Here is a 21,957-nt window from a genome sequence, read left to right as displayed (position 1 = left end):
GACTCAGAGTGATCTGCCTCTTTACAGCCTCCCAAGAGCTGGGATTACAGGCATGTGTCACCATTAACCATGTATTATAAACATGTACCAAAACTAAAAACCTTGACACGTGATTAAACTGCATTATAAGCCCAGGTTGTAAAACACAGTGTTTGTACTTAAAAGCTTGATGATATTTTAATGCTTCCTCTAGATTTGTCTTTCCTCTAAACCACAAAAATATTCTACATTAATCGTAAGATACAAATACTTTCAAATCCTCACAGCAGGATTACTTACTAGCAAAACAAGTGGTTTAACCAAGATTTGTGTTCTGGGTGTGGTGGCACATGCCTGCAGTCCTAGCACTCAGGAGGCGGAGACAGGAAGAGTTCCATGAGCTTGAGGGTGACCTGGATTACACAGTGAGTTTAAGACCAGCCTGTGGTAAAAAGCCAGACCCTGTCTCAAAAAAAAAAAAAAAAAGATTTATTGTGACTATAACAACTTTCTCCATCTTCCTTTCAGATCATGTCTTCTTTAGGCCTGGATCTCTTGTGCATAATTGTTTCATTGGCAGCATTAATACTGACAATAGTGGAGTTGTCTTCCTTTAGGTCTGTGTCGTACAAGAATTATGGTCAAGCGGTAAGTGACCAAGTCTGTAACAACATCTTAATTTCAAAATCATTTTTTCAGTTATTTTGAAGACTTAGGAGGCAAAATTGGGTATTTATTGTTTTTCATATGATGCTTTGATTTAGTAATGAACTCTTGATTGAAATTTTTTATTCAAAAATCTATGATATACAATTTTAGGAAATACTAATAGCTATTTGAACTTTGGACTTGCCCAGTTAGGATATAGCAGGACTTCAGTGCCAAGGAGTTATGCATTAGGCTCATGGTCATTTCTGACTTTTAATACAACAAAAGAATAATCCTTGAGCATAAAGTTCTTCCCAAAGTCAAGAAAAATTCTGCTGTGCTACATGCTATTCAAACTGTCAACACCTAATGATTTCTGAGTTAGCATGGGACTTTTCATAACCACCTGTCTTTCTGGCTTAGTTGAATTCTGCTTGAAATCCGCAAATGCTAAACATATATAAGCATGTCATTTCTGATTAAGTATTCAGTACTACAGAAATAACTATGTTGCTTTCTGAGACAGCAATATTCTCCAGCAAATGTTAGTGTTGTTTATTGATGGGCCTGGGGAGATAGCTCAGTAGAATAAGCGCTTGCCTGGTAAGCGCAGGGTCCTCAGTTCAATCCCCAGTACAGCCAAAACAAAAACAAAAATAAATGGTGTTTACTGATAACACAGTAGATTTATTTCAGTTGTGTTGACCTCAAATTCAAAATCACAGATAATTAGTGTTTTGGCAAAGGCTATAAAAGTCTCCCAGATTAGACAGCAGCTCATCCTTGTTTGGCCAACAATAGACAATCCAGGGCAGCCTGTTACAATACAGGGCAGCAACAATAGTGAATAGAAGAGTTGTTATAGGTGGAAGGCAATCTTCATGCTGTCCTTCCATGTAAGTTTTCTTCTCCATTGGGCAGTGTATCATATAGATGAACGTTAGGAAGAATCTAAACACCGAGAACAAAACCTGGAGGGATGGAAATGATAGAAAATGTAGTGCCCAGAATAGATTATGTGTGATGGATGATGATTGAAATAAACATGACCAGACTTTCCCTCTAAACTGTAAGAAAATTCCCAGGGCTGGGGAGGTAGCTCAGTAAATTAAGCACTTGCCAGTACCACAAAAAAAAAAAAAAAAGAAAGAAAAAAAAAGAAAGAAAGAGGAATGGAGTATACAACTCCTTAGTTCTAATTTCAGGGGCAGATGATAAAGAGGAAGATGTAAGTTCTTCTGTATCTAATTGTTTTAAAATATAGAAGTCACCATCTCAAATAACACAACTGTCAAAACCTGCCCTGCCGGTCCACTTTCTGTTTGTAGGAAAACAACTCCAGCTAAGGGCTGACAAAGAAAGAGAGGTTCAGTTGGCTCACAGATTTGGAGATGGAACTTAAGTGTATTGAGCTGCGAGTGAGGGCCTGGTGGCAGATGACTTCATGGCAGGGAGGGAGCAGAGTGAGAGGGGACGCTCAGCGAGAAAGGAAGTGAGCTATCTGTCCTTCAGATCAGCCCTGGCCTGGGCACAAGCCAGGTTCTTATGAAAACAGTGTACCTTGCCTCAGGGCCTGGCCCTCCCTGGCCTCCTCAGTATTACCTGTGTGGGCCCTTGAGGAGGCTTAACTTCCTGCTGGCGGTGTCCTTGTGCCAAGAGGGGAAAGTTGACCTAGCTGTATTCTTGCCTTGCTCTGCTGTCATCCCCGTATTCTTGGCCTGTCTGTCCTCATGATTGTTTCACTTTTCTGCTTGGATATATTTCTAATCTTACCATTTCAAAGTGAAAAGATATATAATTAAAATTGCGTATCTGTTCAAAAGTACCACACTGTGAAACTTCCCTGTTTCAATTGCCTGAGCCCAAAATCTTGACCTTGACTCCTCTTTTTCCAATGTTTTATTCTAATTACCAAATATCATTGATTTTTAATTTGAATTTTTAAAATTAGGATTCTCATTATTAATTTTTAAGTGAAATTCTGAACAACCCCAAATTGATGTTAGCACAAAAGACCACACTTGGTGAGTTAATGTTTGACCAGAGGCTTAGTTTGTATGTCAAGGCCCTAGTCAGATGGGATTCAGTCACTCAAGGAACCTCACACTGATTTCTGTGCTGTTCGAGCAAGGTTACACTCCCACCAGCAGTGCGGAAGGGTTTCCTCCTCCTGAAGCCTCCGCAGCATTTGATTTCTTGATGGTGACCTTTCTTTCTGGAGTAAGGAAGAATCTCAATCTAGCTTTAGTGTGATGTTGAACATTTTTTCAAGTAATTATTGACCATTTGTGCTTCTGAGAAATTCCTGTTTAAGTTGATCATTTTTATTGTGTTTTATTGGTGGAGGACTCATCTTCAATTCTTCATATAATCTAAATGTCAGTCTTCTGTTGGAAGAATAGTTGGCAAGAAAAATTCTCATTATAGCACCACAACTCATACCACCTAATTCTTCAAAGCAGCTACTTGCCCATCTGTATATGAATGGATTAAGAAACTATGGAATTTGTACAAAATAGAGTAGTATTCTGCCATAAAGAAGGACACACAAGTCATTTATAGGAAAACAGATGTACTTGAGACCATCGTGTGAAGTGAAATCAGACACACAACCTTAAATATCACCATTTCTTTTGTAGAAGAAACCCCAAGTATAAATAAAGATCAAAATGGGAGCTCATAGGAGCAGAGAAATAGATCCTTCTCAAGAAGGCATCAAGAGATGGGAAAGGTGAGGAGAGCGAGGGAGGTGCTGTGTGCAAGCGCTGATGCCTCATGAGGTGCGGAATCAGGTGCAGAAACACGTACCGATGAAAATGAAGATCCTTTCAATCCCAGCCCCACATGCTGCATGGTACATCCTATTTCTGCTTCTCTCGCAGACATCTTGAAACCTCAGTGGACGAGATGTGAGGGTGAAAACCTGCGTGAAGTAAGGACGTAGATGAAAGGAGGTTTCGCAGATTTGCCCATCAGGAAGGCATGTGTGGTTTCCAGCTGAAGCGTTCTGATTCTGTAATGCTGCCAGTGAGCTGAAATTAGAACTCAATATCTGGATGTTCAGAAGCTCCCTCGACTCTTTCCTTTCCATTTATGTCATACAGGAATGAACACTGTACTTCATTTAAAACTTTTATCATTTTCTCACTGTTTCCTGGATCCAGTTGTTTACTCACGTTAACAAATGGCCATTGCGGTACAGCTTCGAGTTTATGTCTCCAGTGCTCCATTATTGTATTATTATACTTTCCCAGACAAAAAGGGTTACAGTTAAACAGGTTTTAAAAAAAATATGAGAACTTCCTAAAATTCTGCTTCTTTCATTTTTTAATCAGTTCTATCATTCCTCAAAGGTCATACCCCTTTATGATGACTTTCTGGATATTAATCGATTTTGGTGACCCTCCTGCTCCCTACAACTACTGACATACTAATCCCACCATATGTGACTTTATATTACCTTTCCATCTTTTCTATTTGATCATAAACTCTAAGGAAACAAAATTTTTATGCCACTGTTTCTAGCATCTAATTCTTCTACCCAATAAGTTTCTTGCACATAAATGACATTAAATAAAGCCAACAAAGAAAAGAAAAATTAGAAGGAAAAGAAGTATGGAAGCAGAAAAGACTCTGGATCTGAGTGTCATTCTTGGCTTTAGATGACTTATCCCAAAAATTATCATCACTTTGTACTTCCATGTGAAATATGGAAAACTTGTTAAATTTGTAAGTAATTTCATAAAATATCATAGCACTACTTATGTGAGATTTTTATTACTACAAATACAAATTTAGGTAAGTTTGTAATCAATATAACTTTCTTAATAGACAAGGGGATTGTTTGTTAAAAATCTCTTGGTGCCCACCTTACTAGATAGGAAAGTCAAATCTTCTGAATGGGAGGGTTTAGACAGCGAGGCTGGTTGTGCCGGGAGTGCTCCAATGAGGGCAGAGTGAAGGTCAAGGGTGAGAGCCACAGACAGTGAAGTGGGAAGACACACATGGAAACAGAAGCGAGAAGCAGCGGACTATCGGTGCTAGAGAAACCAAATGGTGGAAGAGCTTCATTCTTCTTTTCCTTGATTCACACTGCAAGCTCCCTCCAAGACTATATGTACTTACTAAAAATGCAAAATCCCTCCTATTTTCTGATTCCAGAAGCTGGGGAGGGAAGTGTCACGTTTGCTTGTGATTGTCTACCTCCTGGAAATGGCCATTGCCCTCACGCACTCCATCTACATGTGTGGCAGTATGGTAAGTGCCTTCTCCGGAAAATGAAGCATTGTTGGTGTCCAGCAAGCTCATCCCGAGGAGACGGGGTGCGCTGGGCGTTGTGTGGAAGTGAGAAACATGCAGTGCGCAGTGATCTGCACTTCTTCCTGTAGTTTATAAATAGAAAACATAAAATTACAAGACTAATACATGAAACTATAAATAATTTTTAAATTACAGATTAAATTAATGTTCCCGTACAGCCAAAGCTACACAAGACATATGACACAATTTTCTTTTGCTTTTTTTTTTTTTTTTTTTTATTTTTGATCACTTTTTTTTTTTTTTTTTTTTTTTTTTTTGTACCTGAGATCAAACTCAGGACCTTGCACTTGCCAGGCAGGCACTTATGCCACTGAGCTATCTCCCCATCCTTCTTTTCCACTTTTTACCTGTCTGACCGTAGTCACAGTATTTTGTCATGTGCATTTTTTGCAGCTATCTTAAGCATCTTTCCATTGCAAAGCATATCTAAACAATGCCTTTTAATAACTGCATTGTATTTCTTAGTATTTAATAGTCCCTTCTTATTGCATATTTAGCTTTTTTCCAGGTTTTTTTCAAATTATTAACAATGACTCAGTGAACATTTCAATACAAAGATGTATTCATTTAAGAGACTCCTATTCCTGTAAGTGAATCTATATAATTCCTGAAAGTGTAATTGCAGTGTCAAATTTCAAAAATGCCTAATAGGGCCAGCAAGATAGCTCAGCAGTCTAAAGCACCTGTTTAGGCAAGCTTAGGCAAGTGTGCAGGGACCGTGGTTCAATCCTTGGCACCACATGCCATGCCAGCCCTGTCCCTGGGGCACATAAAATGCCTAACAATTCCCAAGCCACAAAGGATTATGAGAAAGATTACTCCCTCACAGGCTTAAAATAACTAGATATCTAACATTCATTTATTTTTTTCCTCAGATACTAATGAAGGGTGTACTGTTTGATAGGCCTACTATGCAATAGGCCATAAGGATGGCAAGATTAGGGCGATAGCGGGTCCCGAAAGCAGAGGCGAGGGAGGTAGCTTAGCAGCACAAGCCCCTGCCTGGCAAGTGCTGTGTACTGAGTTCAATTCTCAGTACTAAAAAATAAATAAACTAAAATAAAAAGAAACCAAGAAAAATTTACATAAAAAGCAGATAGAACCCACATGATTTAAGAGAAACAGATACCCCACAAGTAGTAGAGGCAAATCCCTAATATGATAGTATTAACCACCAGCTCTGGAGTAGATGAAGCAATCAGAATTCATGGTGGCTACAACTTACTATGTAAAATGGCCAGTTTTCAAAAACACTAAAATAGTACCAATATATAAAGAAAGCACCCAATACCAGATATAGTCTCTTGAGAAAAGGGAGAAGACAAATATTATATTTAACAAAACTATCAAAAATCTAAATATGTTTGAAAAACAGGATGGCAGTGACGGCTGATCAAATGATACTATCAGCAGTTTTTTTTTTTTTTTTTTTTTTTTTTGTATTTGGTTGTTGCACAATCTCACTACACAGCTCAGACTTGCGACGATCCTCCTGCTATCAGCCTCCACAGCACTAGGATTACAGTCAGGCACTACTGTGCCTGGACTCTGGCTGGCTCAGCATGCCCCAGAGGCAGGGCTGGCGTGCAATGTGGTGCCGTGATTGAACCACAGTCCCTGTACTTGCCTAAATTTGCCTAAGTAGGTGCTGTAGTCTGCTGAGATACCTCGCTGATCCCAGCAGTTATTTTTAAAAACAGTTGAAAGTTTTTCTCTAAGAAGTTAAGTACAATAAGAGTACAATAGGGGCTGGTGAGATGGCTCAGTGGTCTAAAGCACCTACTTAGAACAATAAAAATTTTCCAATCAAAAAGATGAAGTTGCACTTTTAAGAATATAATAACTGAAATGAAAACTTGTTAGAAAGCCTGAAAAGCAGATTTGAACAAATAGAAGACAAAGATCAATGAAAAAAAAGATAACACAAAAAGACCAGTCCGAAAACAGTGGGGGGAAAAGGTGAACAGAGCCTCAGAAAGCACTCGGGCACCACTGGAAATGCTTAATGAGAATCCGATAGAAATTGCGTGGACAGAGAGAACAGAGGAAATAACGGCCAAATACTCAGCTAATTGGATGGAAAAGCTCATTGTAAACAAAAGCAAACCCAGTGATCCCCAACCTAGGATAAACACAGAGTGACTCCTTCCTAGACACCTCTGTCAATCTGAATTTTAAAAAGAGAGAAAGTATTGAAAGTAGCAAAAAAAAAAAGAGCTCAATAAACAGTGGAGCAACAGTAAGGGTGGCGGCTGGCTGCACAGAAGAGTGAGTGAGTGCAGGAGCTAGCAAGATGGCATATTAAAATGCTACAGAAAGACTTCAAGAATTCTATATCCTTTAAAATTATCTTTCAAACAATAAGGATGAAGACATACACAGCTGGACAGAGAATGCACTGCTAGCAGAAATGCTGGGTAAAGAAACAGAAAAGAGCTGATGTCTAGTGAAGCTCCAACACACATGAATAAAGAGCACCATTAAGAAGAGCCATAAGGGATTACAAACATGAATAAATACATTATATATTTTTATATGCTCTTTTATTTAGCAAACAACTGCATAAACTACACTGGGCTCCCCCAGGTAATTTGGGATCATCTCCTTACTGAAGGTTGCTAGTAAGCAATGCTAATCTGAATATCATAATAAACACTTGGAGCTGCCATTTAGCATGAAAGGATCCACACATGACACATAAGTGAAGGGTTATTGGCTTTTCTCCATAAAACCTCGTTAGCAAAAGCAGGCTGCAGGCCAGATTCCTTCATGCGTCACGCGCTGCCACCTCGTGCCCAATACGTGCACACTGTGCAAGCTGTAAGCACACACAGTGGAAAGCCCGGTGCTGTGGGGATGGCTATCAGTAGCACAGAGAAGGGAGGGACAAGAGCACACAGGAGCTCACTTGCTCTATGCTACCAGGGTCAGCATTTACCTAAGACAAATTATGACAAGTATATTTATGACTAAGAAAACTTAAAATTACACTTTAAAAACCAAAGGAATTGATACACCAATAGTAATTTTATGACAGGTAAAGGACACAATACATGAGATACAATGGCAAGAAATGGTAAAATATCTGACACAAGTCCACTTAAATAACCACATTAAATAAGTTAACACTAAATAAGATTCTATTGGGGCTGGTGAGATGGCTCAGTGGTCTAAAGCACCTACTTAGAACAAGCTTAGCAAAACACAGGGACCGTGGTTCAATCCCCCAGCACCACATGCCAGCTAGCCCCACCCCCTGGTGAGCTGAGCTGGCCACACACACACACACACACACACACATAAATAAATAAATAATTTTAAAAAAAAAAGATTCTATTAAGCGTCCACCACAATGACTGAGTTTCCAAATCCTGATGAATTTCAAGTGATTATAATAAAGACTACAGATAAAAGAAATTTGACATCCTGGTTAGAGTTTAAGTTATCACCACAGCTTTGAAAACCATTTGGGCATTGCCTTCTACAAATCAGATGTGCATCATCCCATTGTTCTTTAGTAGATAGCCGATGTTTGTCAGATATACCAGGATACATTTCCATTAATAACATAGGGCGTCTTTATACCGACTCCAAAGCGCCAGCACACAGATGTGACTGCGTGGGAACACATCAGGGTAGATTAATCAAATTCTGTACAACAAGTAAAAAAACATGAGGGAATTTTTGGCATATTTAGTATAAAAAGGCAGACTCGAACACTATATTTTATATTCCATCCATAAAGTTAAAAACAGGCAAAGCAAAAGCTGCAACATAGTGATAAGGGATACAAGCTCAGTGGGTGGGTCTGGGAAGGAGCAGTAGCCTAAACATCAGAGTGACAGTTGAGGGTTGAAGAATGGACACTGATCGAGTCATGAGGTGCTGGAGTGAATTTTAGGGTTCTGGTGTCTATTGCGTTCAAGAACAGTATTTTTAATGTGGGAATCAGTGTGCATATCAAAAGCTACAAGTGATCCAGTAGTAATTAAGGAAGAAGGTTAAGGTGGGAATGGAATGGAAATAGATGTAAGGAACTTTAAGGTCTTACTGTAAAACGTTGGTACACTGTACATTTTTAAAAGATGATTTGTAAAAGTTAATTTTGTTTTCCAGAGTCGAAGACATGGCACTGTTTCCACACCAGTTACAGAGGAGGCTGAAACTACTTTCTGAAAACCTTAGAAATGTGGGATTTTTGCTGATGCCAATACCTGATGTCAGTGCTATGATATCTCAATATTAAAAAAATCTGCAAATCTGCAGATTTTGTGCAAAAGAAAATACAAAACAGGTTGAATTTTTCTTACTGATATTCAAGGGATTTCTTTACACATAGACTCCAAGGATAAAGCTTTATCCTAAGGATGGGAGCATCACAGTGGAGCGCATGTTATCTGACAGTATGAATAGCTCTCAGCATTCCGAGAAACATTTTTCTCTGGAGTGCAGGCTGTAGAGACTTCGAGTGTGAGGTTGGATAAATCACAAGCAAATATTATGCCCCTATGAGTAAAAATTTCATTTCACACTCTAGATTGTCAACTGAACTAGCTTCTCCGTTAACAAAGTGTGACAAAGACCACAAATCAGAGTCCCTCATTGTCCCTTGACTTTCATCTCCTCATTAAACCTCCTTTCTGCCCCAGAAGTGTCTGCTGGCTTTCTTCCCCTTTCACTCCTCAGCTGCCTCCTTATGGTTTGGATCATCTGCCCAGTTACTTTTCGCAGTGAACCTTTGCACAAGAAGCTCCCGGGTACCTGTTCGGAAGTGCGTGCAGCCTCTCTTCTAAGGTGGAGCGTTGCTTCAGAAAGCTTTGCTCAGTGGTACCATCACGCCACTGAACGCACACGGCTTCCTTTTCTTCGTGCTACTGGGCTTTGCTTCGGTTTTACTTTGGGGGACTGGTGGTGGTGGGTTTGTTTTTGATTCTACTATCTCAAGTGTTTTACCGACTACTGTTAAGATTTTTTTGGTTCCACAAATGGCAGTCTTTAGCTAATTTTATTTTAGTGTCTGCTGTCTGCCAGTGAATATAACCAGTTCTGGAGTGTCGAAGACTAATCAGGCACCTGACGGGCACCTTAGAGCGCGCTTTGTTTTGGAGAGGAAACAAGTAACAAATCAAGCTTCTGTGATGCATTACTTAGCAGGATTATGAAAGAGTAGAAGTGGGGCAGAGTGTTAATGCTCTGCTTGTGAATAAAAGTGATGCTGCTGTATAGAACCTGTAAGCAGGGGACGAGCAGCTCACCAAACAAATGCGGATGTGTGCACAGCATGAGAAAGTTCCACGTAACTGTTCTCAGCCACCTCTGCAGACTTCAAAAAGATAGAGAGCAGCAGTCAAGTAGATCAGAAAACTTAAAACACTGACGTAATGGAATTGAAATCTTGTAGATAATTAATTTAGTGAAATACAACTCTATAGAAAGTGGCATTGTCAGCAGGACTTGACCGTTGAGGTCCTCTGTGTAGCACATTGTGTCATCTGCAAGTAATGGTGATTTCACTTTTCCAGTCCTTTTCTCTCTCATCTAATTGGTCTGGCTAATGTTTCCATATTGAATAGGAGTGGAGATAGTGGACATCTTTGTCTTGTTCCTGATTTTAAAGAGACGGCTTTCAGATTTTGCCTATTTAGTATGATGTTGGCTGTTGGTTTCTCATAGATAGCTTTTATCAGGTTGAAATATAGAGCATCGGTCAAGTTGAAAATAGGACCTGTGAAATTGAAGGCAGGTTGTTATAGAGGAAGAAAATGAAAAGGAACAAAGATTATGAGATTTGTGTTGCAACATCAGAAACAAACACTTCCAACACTGGGGTTCATGTCAGGAAGGACAAAACAGGATAGATGCTTATTTAAGGTAACAACAAGCTTTTAAACTAGGGAAAGTCAGATTCAGGGCAAATAAAGCCGACCTATGACACAAGAAATCAGAGGGCAAATGAAGCGGAGAGCCCTGAAAGCAGGAAGAAGAGAGGAGAACCCCCACTGCCGTCACCACAGACTTTTCCATAGAAACTGTGTGGGCCAGGTGAGAGCAGGATGACATACTCTGAGAGCTGATAAAGAAGCACCAGCATGAGCCCAGAGCGCTGGGCCGACGGCTGCACTGACACAGATTCAAGCCACGTGCCGCGGGTCCACCCCCAGAGGAAGCCAGCACTGTCCAGTGGCTGACCCAAAGAAGAGGAGATGGACAACCTGCCTGAGAATTCAGAAGAATTGTTCTAGAGAAGCCCAGAGTACTCCGGGAAAGTACACAGAAGCAATTCAGTGAGGGCAGGAAAGCAATAAATAACTAAAATGGGAAATTTAACAATTCAATTTTTTTTATTTTAGAGCTAAAAAATGCATGCACAGAATTGATCAACCAGAAAAAAAATGTCTGGGAAGTTGATACTGAGTTATTTGAAAATATAGTCAGAAGAGAAAAACCACTGAAGCATGCAGGGCTTCTGAGACAGCAGCAGGAGAGCACATGCGCACGTTCTGAGAGGAGACCAGACCAAGACTGAGCTTGGAAACGGACAGGGGAGGGGAGATGCGTTGAGGTGTGCATGCAGGGTGGTGGGATGTTGTGCTGCCCACTGCTCCTTGTCTTTCGCAAGCAGCAGTGAGTGCTTCAAAGGTTTTAGTTGTTGGGGTTTGGGGGGGGGGATTCTTTTTGCTTTTTTGATTTGTAATTTGTTTGCTGGTGTTGTTTTTAACAGACTTTGCAGGTTTGTATCTGGTAACCTAAACAGCTAATTTGAAGGTAACATCATGCAATTGGCAACCATTGTTGAATTCTTATTACTTTGTTTAATGAAATTTTGTATCATTTCTAATGCTTTTTTATCATTTTGTATTTTTTAAATAAAAATTAATAGCCAAAATATTTAAATACAGAGAAAAATATCTAAATATCCAGGTATAAGAAGTTCTGTAATGCTCAGATTCAACCTAAGTGAGACCACACCTAAGTAATTAAGATGTGAAAAATAAAAGGTAAAGACATGTAAACCATTTCTAATGTCATCAATTATTACAATACTCTCTTTAAAACAATTTTTTTCAAAAGATAAAAGTGACAGCAAAAATTTTGTTTCTTGAAAGTAAGCAGTAATATGCAACCATATATCCAGTCTTACATAACCATATCTATTAATCTAAGCAGCAGGGCCAGCCAAATAGTGGATTAAAGCGCTTGCAAGCAAGTGTAGGGGCTGAGGGTTCGATCCCCAGGTCTGCTGTGCCAGTGAGCTCCTGTAATCCCAGTTCTTGGGAGGCTGTAAACAAGCAGATCACTATGAGTCCAACCTAGTAGTGAGACCCTGAACACCCTGTAGATCCTTCCCTAAAATACAAAAAAAAAAAAAAAAAAAAAAAAAAAAAAAAGAGGGGGGCCCAGGAGATAGCTCAATGGAAATAAGTACTTGGCCAGCAAGCACAGGGTCCTGAGTTCGATCCCTAGCACCACAAAAAGAAAAAAATAAACAGATTTGACAATAAAAATAGATAATATATCAACCATTGTTAATCAGCTATTTGTGGTTTGAAACTCTGTAACATATATGTTACCCTGTTTCTGTCTTTGTTTCTGATTTTCTTGCTTTTGATTTTACTTTTCAAAATTAAATTAAATTTGAAAGTTAAAAAAAGGCAAAGACAGGAGCGGAAGCCCCGTAAAAGGAAGCAAATCATATAAAAGGTAGTTTGAGCAAAAATAATAGCAGATTTTCCAGCAGAAAGAGAACAAGCCAGGACACAATGGGATGACACAAATGATGAAAACACGGCCAACCAAAACCACATGATCTTAGGACCTGCAAGATAGCTCAGTGGACTAAGCGCCAGCTTTGGCAAGCACAGGGACCAGGGTTTGAGCCCCAGTTGCTCATGGTGTGCTGGCTCCGCCCCCAGGGTGCGCTGAGCCAGCAACCAAGTCCAGTGGGATGGCACACACTGAAATCCCAGCACTGGGGAGGCTGAAAACAGGAAGATCACTAGGAGTCTGAGCTGCCTAGTGAGACTGTGTACCAAATACATACAATGGAAAAAAAATGATCCTATGAGCTGGCTTTCATAAATGCAGGATTCCCAGGAAAATTAAAAGATAAGGGTGGTAGTTATCTCATTACTGCTGTACAAAAAAAGTTACATGGAATTAGTTCAGCCTAACGAGGATTCTAGTTGGTAACACAAGTGTATGTGAAACTCACTGGTAAAATTAATACATGGTCAAACTCAGAATAATACTATATTGATGGGGTGTAAAGCACATCTTTAGTAGTGTTAAAAGACAAAATATTTTAAAATTTTTCCTACAATCATCTGTTAAGGGATACACAATATAAAGATGAAAATTGTGACATCAAAAAATTAGAAAACTGGGGGCCAGGGAGATGGCCCAGTGGAATAAGTGCTTCCCTGGCAAACGCAAGGGCCTGAGTTCAATCCCTGGTTCCAGCAAAAAAAAAAAATTAGAAAACTGGTGAACTGGAATAAAAGCATGTTATATCAGATGAAAGTTACATTTTTATTAATTTAAAATATCCTGTTACGTTTTGTGCAAATCTTATATTTTTGTGTATGCTGCCTCTTGCTAATCCAAAGCAGAACCTAAAAGGTATGATTGAAAAACACAGTATATGTTTTTTTAAAAACTATTACAGTAAAAGACATTACCATGAATCTCCCTCAAAATATTCCTCCTTGGGGCCAGGGAGATAGTTCAATTGAATAAGTGCTTGCCTAGCAAGCACAAGGGCCTGAGTTCAAACTCGGTTCTGAGTTCAAACCCGGTTCCGGGAAAAATAAAAAAAAATTAAAAAAAATTAAATTAAATTAAAAAAAAAAAAAATATATATATATATATATCTATATATATATATATATATATATTGCTCCTTGCCTGCAAGACGTTCACCCCACCATCCTGGCCACTTTCTGAAACAGCTCCAGAAGTGCTCTTGCACGAGTGTCCTTAGCCGTGGCTGTGTCAGTGTCCTGACTTGATTCAGACATCTCCCTTCCATGGTCATTTTGACTTCAGGGAAGAGCCGGCAGTCACCCGGTGCCAGATGCCGTGAAGAGGGTGCCTGAGGACCAGCATCGTGTTTTTACGTGCCCACTTTTCTGCTGGACGGCACTCGACAGCAGCATCCACTGTATTTTCTATGAAACCTTGCAAAGAAATGAGAAAGGATTTGGTTGGTTTGGGCAGATGTGGTTAGAAACCACTGACTAAAAAGGAAGGTGACTAGCGGTGAAGTTTGCAAGACGGGCAAAGCCAACTTGGCCCCTCTTTGAAGACGTCCTGTCTTAGGCTGAGAAGAGCTGAAGGGGGAAGAGGTTTCTAAGACCTTGAAAGGTCTAGAGTAGCACTATCTGATAGAAATGTAAGAGCTACTACATGTGTAACTTTAAGGATTTCTAGTAGTGCCGTGAGAAAAATGGAAATAGGTTGACTCAATTTTAATAACGAGTTTTAGCATGTAACATAGCCTAGCTGTGGCATCTAAATGGGATGACCATGCTTGAGGTACTGTAGTTCTTCTTATTAAGTCTTCAGTAATGAGTGTCGATTTCACACTTACAACACACAGTCATTCAGAGCAACCACACTGCAGTTGCTTAGTGGCCGAACATAACCCCGGGTTGCTCTCTTGGAAGGGGCGGGTCTTGAAGCTCGGGACTCACAGAATGTGTACCCTTTCTACTTCCGTCCCAAGAACTCTCAGGTCCAGGAAGAGGGAGCACATTCGTTGAAAGTGTCTAGGGACCAGGGAGATGGCTCAGTAGAATAAAGCACTTCCCTGGCAAGCGCAAGGGCCTGAGTTCAATCCCCAGTTCCGCCAAAAAAAGTCTAAAGGTGGGTTACAGGTCGAGGAGATGAGACCCTGTGTAATATCTGGGGTTTGTGCACAGGGGCAGGCCAAGTCCAGCAGCTTCCGAGTCTTCCTACCCAATTCTCAGCTCATCAGATGGCTTCAGCTTTTCCTTTTCCTTTTCTTCTGAATTACTCTCACCAGTACATAAATGTGTCTGATTGCTCCTGTAAAACATAAAAGCCCTTTGAACTCCACTTCCACCTCTGCATACATTGCCTGTCTGTGCTGATGAGCCCCAGGTGACCAACTCCCATTTGCTCCTGAACCCAGTCTGGTTAGGATCCAGCCTCCATCTCTCTCCCGAAGTGACTTTTGCAGCAATGGAGCCATCCCCGCTGCAAAACGAGCTGTGTCACACACCCTGCACCCGACAGAGCTGCTTGCCACTGCCCAGAGAGCTCTGCTCCACTGTTGGAACTCTGCATTCGCTCACCTTTCCTCTCCCCCTGCCCTCCAAGGCAGGAGCCTGTTCACTTCCGACATCCTAACGCCACCAGGGAGGCTCTTCACCGCTCAGCCTTGACACCCAGGCAGAGGATTGCCCCCCAGGTGCTTGCTTGTCCAGTCACCCAACATGAGCAGCTCCCGGTAACGACCGTTGCCTGCACCCCCTCCGCAGCGCCCCTCCGCAGCCACCCTGTGACCAGCAGCATAAACTCAGGGAGCTGCGCCTGACCTTAGGTTCACTCACGCATTTCTAGGGTTCCAGGCACTGCACTCGCGCAATGCTCAGTGGCTTTACAAACAAAGATGAAAGACTTATGCAGTCTGAAATCGGTACTGTCATCCAGCATGGCCAGTACACCTAAAAATGCTCCGTGGCGTAGCACCATCAGCCTGCATGTTCCGTGTGTTCTCTGGTCTACTGGGGTGGTTACAGAAGCCATATATATAGTTTCTAACGTAAGTAAATCTGATATCTGACGCTGTAAAGATAAAACGGGGGTGGAGGGAAGGGGGAAGCTCCGCGCGCTGGGTCGTGTGCATGTGCGGTTCCCTCCAGCGCGGGCAATCGCTGTGCCCTGCAAACATGCACTGACGAAAGTCCTGACAGTTGGCTCCGTGGAGACGATCTTCAAGCTGGGATTCTGTTGTCTGGATGTGCGCAGCAGACTGTAAGAGATGCGAAACTGCTTAGAACCTGCTTTGAGTCGGTCAGTCAGTGCGCCCGGAGAGCCAAGCCCTCCCGCATCAGCCCCACGGCGCAGGCCTGCAGCTGGGGCCCTGCAAGGTTCCGGTCCGGGCAGCATTCTTCCTTCTAGACCTCATGGGCAGGTGGTCGTAAAAGTAGAAAGGGCTCCGGGACCCTGACCGGAGGCGCAGAGTGCCGGGCTCCGCGCCAGGGCCCAGGCCTCCTCCTCCCGCGGCGCGTGCTGGCCCCGCGCGCCCGCAACCGTGGGTGGCGTTGGGACCCCCGAGATTCGGGCGGGCTCTCAGAGGAGGCGGCTACCGGACAGGGGTTCCCTCCGGGAATTCCGGGGCTGGAAGATCTGCGGCAAAGGGCACTTTCGGCAAGGCCACGCCCTCCTGGGCCTGCCTTCCCGGCCATGTAGAAACCCATGGCCCAGTGCAGGCCGCAGGGAGGAGACGCTGGACTTCCGGCGGGTTTCTCCTGTTTACTTCCCAGTGACAACCCCACAGGGACTTCCGGAACAACAAAAGAGCCTTGCAAGAGTCAATGCCACCCTCTAGGTCACACGGACACTGGTAAGACCCGAACTGTGCCAGGCACTTTTCATTCCCTGGGGCAACTGCAGTCTTAACGAGTCACACAGGTGACAAGCTGGAAGACAACTAGACTACAAGGCTAGAGATGCTAGCTACGCAAGCATCTCAGTCGCCATACACAGGAACTATATTCTTTGTATTCTTTGTGATAAATAAACGCCCTCCCCAAGGGTAGCAAAGTTATGAAAGTGTCCTGTAAGGGTCATCCTGGGCCCGCTTGAAGGATACGTCTATCTTCGTTCCAATCAGCTAGGACCTAGGAGTCATTTTCATAGGTATTAAATATGGAAGCTCGGCGGGATGGATAGGAGTTATACAGAATACTAAAGGTCATCTACAATTTTAATGATAGGAATCTGTGAGCTACAACTCTTTATCAATTGAACACTCCCTTTATTTTTGTTACTGTCCCTACCTCTTGAAACCCACCTTTACAAAATACAACATGGTCCAGCCTGTCCTGCAGCTGATGTGGGATGTGACTCAGAATCTTGTGCTCAGGCACCTTGAGCCAGGCTTTAATTGGGAACAAGCTACAAGGTGCAGTAGAATTAGCCATGGTGACCAAAGTCCAGTGTTCTCTGCCCTTGTCGCTGGGGAGAGACTGTAATTTCCAGAGGGCGGAGGTGATCGGGACAGCCATCACATACTACAAACTCGGCCTAACGTTAGCAAGAGAGCAAAACTTGTTGAGAAGTACACGTTGGATTTTTATCAAAATGGTAATAATTGGTGATGTAAGACCCAAACAGCTCTTGGGGAACCATAGAGCGGTGAACACTGACCAGTGTATAATTATATTCTCTAGTTTAGGTCAAAGACATCGTGAATATTAATTTGCCTCCATATCTTTTTACAGAAAAGAAAAACCATTCGTCCTCTTATTTCTCTGTTACATCTTAGTGGAAAATGCCAGAATATCGTCTACAGATAAAAGAGGAAGTGTCAGCCCTGGGGGTAAGAATTAGGCGCTACTTGAGTGAATAAATACCTGTAGTGTCACAATTTCTAATTACATCAGGGAGGAGGGCATGACTCCTCTATCGTAGACTCCCCAGATGCAGCACAGGTAAGCCAAGTGTCCTGTGAGGGCTACGGAGCACCCTCCACCTGCGGCCAGAGCACACCGCTGTGTATTAAAGTAGAAATGAGGAATCCAACATCATCAGAATCTGCTTATCGTTTAGAAACTCTGCCGAGAGCCTGAAACTGGGTAGAGAAATCTCTTTTTCTAGCTACAGATCATTTTAACCTATGCTAACTTAGCCCTAGCGGCGATGGTCAAAAGCAGCTGACTGCCACAGAGCTCGGTGGCCCATGTCACTGTGAGGCTCCGGTGCTGTGCTCTGGGCAGGCCGCTTCCTCCAGGTGACGCCTGGAGCTGCAGCAGAGACCCACCTTCACAACCTGATGATTCCGTGTCATCATCCGCTGACCTGTTGCAGGGTAGGGCCACCCCAGGAGCCAAATCAGCAGGACTGAGAACATTCCAGAACATTCCAAAGCATCAAAGGGTGAGGGGCAGGATCTAGAATTAGTGAGTTCAACAGGGTCACAGGATGGTGTTTCTGTGTGGTAGTGACGAACACGTAGAAGTCAGTATTTTAAATGAAATGCCACCTACAGAAAACATGGACATAACTCATGATTCTAAAACTACAAAATACTGATGAAAGAACTAAAAGTAGGTTACATACATGAGAGATGCTTGTGGATCGCAGAACTCAACACAGTAAGGATGTAGTCTTCAACCTGACACGTGGACTCGCCACAGTCATTAGCAGCATCTTCTGTAGATGTACGTGTTAACAAGATTATGTAAAATTTATAAAGAAAGACAAACCAGTCTCGGAGATTCCTCAAAGAGTTAGCACGGGAAGTCCCACTCAAGCCAGCTATTCCCCTCCTGGGCATTTTTCCAAAAGAACTGAAAGCGTCAGACCACAGCGATGCATGCGCACCGTGTTTGTAGCGGTGTGATTTGTCGTAGCCAAATCTTGGCAACAACCCACGTGCCAGAAACTGAAGAGTGGACATTTTTCCACAGTGGAGTATTGTTCAGCTATAAAAAAAAATGATAAATTTGAGGCTTTTATAGGTAAATAATGCCACTAGCACTGTATCAGTAAATGAAATAAATTAGAGCCACATGTATAAACATCGGATTATCTCACTAGTGTAACGACCTGAAAGATTAAATAAAATCTGAAAGGTACAATAGATACTGTGAAAGGGAAAGAATCTGTTCAGTGGGAAGGAAAACCTGGAGGAAAAGGACAAAATAAAGAAGGAAAATATGTATTTATGTATATATGCAGGATAACTTGGGTAATTGTAGTGCTGATTTCTGGTGGTCTACTGAAAGGAGCAGTTAGTGCTTTAAAAAATGTTATTCTTATTTTTTTTACTTTTTAATTTCTTATAACTTTTTAACCAATTTAGCAGGTTTATAGCTGGTAATGTAAACAACTAATTTGAAGATAGTGCTGCTGTGCAATATAGCAGCAACTGTCGAATTCCTATTACTTTGTTTAATGAAATTTTGTATCATTTCTAATGTGTTTTTTTCTAACATTTTGCATTTTTTTTTATTTTAGGGAAGGGTCTACAAGGTTGTCAGGGTCTCACTATTAGATCAGACCCGTGGTGATCCGCCTGTTTACAGCCTCCCAAGAGCTGGAATTATGGGCGCGCGCCACCACTCCCAGTCTCAGTCGACATCTCAGCGCCCCCTGAGGGCGGGCCAGGCATGGCGGGCCCGGGGAGCGAACCCCCGGCCCCTGCATCTGCTCACAGGCACTTTAATCCACTGAGCTATTTGGCCGGCCCTCTGTATTCTTTAAAATTGTTTTTTACATTTTAAAAGAGGAAAGACAAAAATAAATCTAGTATTTTTAAAAAGAACAGTACTGTGGAAAATGACACTATTTTAAAATATTACATACCTACAGTTATAGAAGAGCTAGGTGACTTTGATAAATGTAATTCACTGGAAGAAATGTAATATTCTCAACAAACCAAATAGCTGTTGTTTAAAGAAAGAAAGAATTTTAAATTTCCCACCTTATATAAAAAATTAATTCAAGTGGATCATGCACATAAATATTAAATGTAAAGCTATAACACCTTCAGAAGAAAGTATAGAGAAAATATTCGGTATCTAATAAGGAGTTTCCGACATAACACTAACAGCATGGTCTACCCATGAGAGGAAGAAATCAGCACTTTTTGTTTTAACATTATTGTTCTAAGAAAGACTTAGGAGGACAAAAAGGCAGGATTCTGCACACTGTAGATCTGACAAAAGATTTATATCTAGAAGTTGTATCTTAAAACTCAATTGATGCAATTTTTAAATAAGCAATAGATGTAAAAAGACAGTTCACTGAAGAAAACATAGAGATGGCCAATAAGGACATAGGAAAATATTTGACATTGTTAGCTACCCGGTAACTGAAGAGAGACTATGGGGTCAGCAAGATAGCTCAGCGCCTGGTTAGGCCAACTCGGGGACCAGGGTTTGATCCCTGACGCCACGTGTGGCACCAGCCCTGGCCCCTGGTGTGCTGAGCCAGCCACCGAGTTCGGGCGTGGTGGTGCACACCTATAGTCCCAGAGCTGGGGAGGCTGAAAACAGGAAGACCACTCCGAGTCTGAGCTATGTAGTGAGACCCTGTACCAAATACATAAATTTAAAAAGAGAAAGAGAGAGAGAGCCTATGATGAACTATTATTGCACAACTAACAAATCAACTAAGATCAGAACTAGTAGCATGCCACGTGCTGGACAGGGAAATATGAAGCTGGTGCAGCCCTCAGGACACAGTATGGCAGATTCCTTAAACAGCACCCCGACGCTTACCAGTGAGCCCAGCAAATGCTCACCCAGCCCTTATGCCACTCATCTGATGCCTGCACAGACAGTGACAGGGACAAGACAGAACCTATCACACTGCCGCTTATGAAAGTACAGGCAGCGATATGATAAGAGGCTACTCAGAAAGGAGAGAACAGACTAGGGTGGTACATGCAGCACCAGGGTTGATCTCAAGGGCAGTATGCTGAATGTGAAAAGCCGGTCTCAAGAGACACCTAATAAGTAGTGACATTTATCTGACATCCTCAAGACAACAGAAGTACAGATGTGGGGAAGAGAGTAGTGACCACAGAAGTCAAGGGTGCTGACGGGGAGGACAGCGAGGGAACAGCACGAGGGAGGTGTTTGCGTAACGGAATAGCTGTGTACTTCGTGATGGCCAGTGACCCACAGGTACACACGTGGGACGCACCTGACAACTGTGCACACAATACTATGTCAGGGCCACACTCCTCATCCTGACACTGTGCAACAGTCGCGTGAGATACAGCGATGCGAGGGGCCCTTGCCGTTATTCAGCCTGGCATTCCTTGATGTGTGTTCCTTTCAAAAGTTGGACCAGAACGCGAAGTGATCAGTAATCATGTTCTTCTCTCCAGATGATTCAAGTAATGAATGGCATGTTTATTAATCTTCTGGGACTTCTCTGGAGATATTTATTCCTGACACAGATGACTGCGTTTAGAATGTCTGCATACATTCCTGTTGCGGTACTAATGGGGTACCCATTTTGGTCACCATTTTGGGTAAGTAAATAATCCAACTCCTAATCCCTATTTGCTAACTTCTTCATTGCTTTTTTTTTCCCCCCAGAACCAGGGATTGAACTCAGGCCCTTGCACTTGCCAGGCAAGTGCTTATTCTGCTGAGCTATCTCCTTGGCCCCTAGAAATAAAAATATTATTATATTTATTTTTAAACATAAAAATAAAACCTTTTAAAACAGGATAATAGGAGGGTAGCAGTAACTGATGCATCCTCTTCACAGTGGTTCCTCAGAGTACAAGACATAGGCATGAAATATTGTCCAAATAGCTCTACCACAAAAGCTCTGTTCTCAGTGAACTAAGAGAAGCCAGCTGTGTAACTATCTCAACGATCGCGTGTGTGTGTGTGTGTGTGTGTGTGTGTGTGTGTTTCCCTCTTAACTTCTTTCCTTTCCCCATCCCCTATCATAGTCTCTTTTCTTTTCTTTTTTTTCTGGTTTTTTTCAAATGTTTCCTTGAGTGTAGACATCTGGAGTACAGTGAAACACGCATAACCTGCAGATTCAAAAGGAGCAAGCCCCTTGTCCTCACCGCCAGACGTGTCAGGCTTGGCCTGCATGGCACGGATTAATGACGTATCGTGAGAGCAACATGGTTCTGGAAAAGCCTCTACAGTTGGAAGTAGGGCTTTAATCACGTGAAAAGCCAGGCTGTTCGCATTTAGTAACACGTTTCATTGGAAGCGCACAGTATTTTATAATTCAAAAACAAACAAAAATAATTTCTTTGTAGAAGATTTCCATTACCCAACTTTG

At 42.0% G+C, this 21,957-nt stretch overlaps 1 protein-coding gene across 4 annotated transcripts in view; it reads left to right on the top strand.

The window, feature by feature from the left end:
• The window catches only part of Ms4a13 (membrane spanning 4-domains A13), a 25,884-nt gene extending 16,736 nt beyond the window's left edge, over nt 1-9,148 (top strand). For all 4 annotated transcript variants that reach the window (XM_023707044.1, XM_023707045.1, XM_023707046.1 and 1 more), the window contains 3 exons: nt 508-627; nt 4,789-4,884; nt 9,064-9,148. In XM_023707044.1, coding sequence (XP_023562812.1) covers nt 508-627; nt 4,789-4,884; nt 9,064-9,123 — 276 coding nt within the window. In that variant the 3' untranslated portion in view covers nt 9,124-9,148. The remainder of the gene's footprint in view (nt 1-507; nt 628-4,788; nt 4,885-9,063) is intronic.
• The last annotated feature ends 12,809 nt before the right edge of the window (nt 9,149-21,957 follow it).

The sequence above is a fragment of the Octodon degus genome, unplaced genomic scaffold (assembly GCF_000260255.1).
Source record: "Octodon degus isolate 3935 unplaced genomic scaffold, OctDeg1.0 scaffold00279, whole genome shotgun sequence".
Taxonomy (NCBI): domain Eukaryota; kingdom Metazoa; phylum Chordata; class Mammalia; order Rodentia; family Octodontidae; genus Octodon; species Octodon degus.
This window is presented reverse-complemented; position numbering and strand designations above follow the sequence as displayed.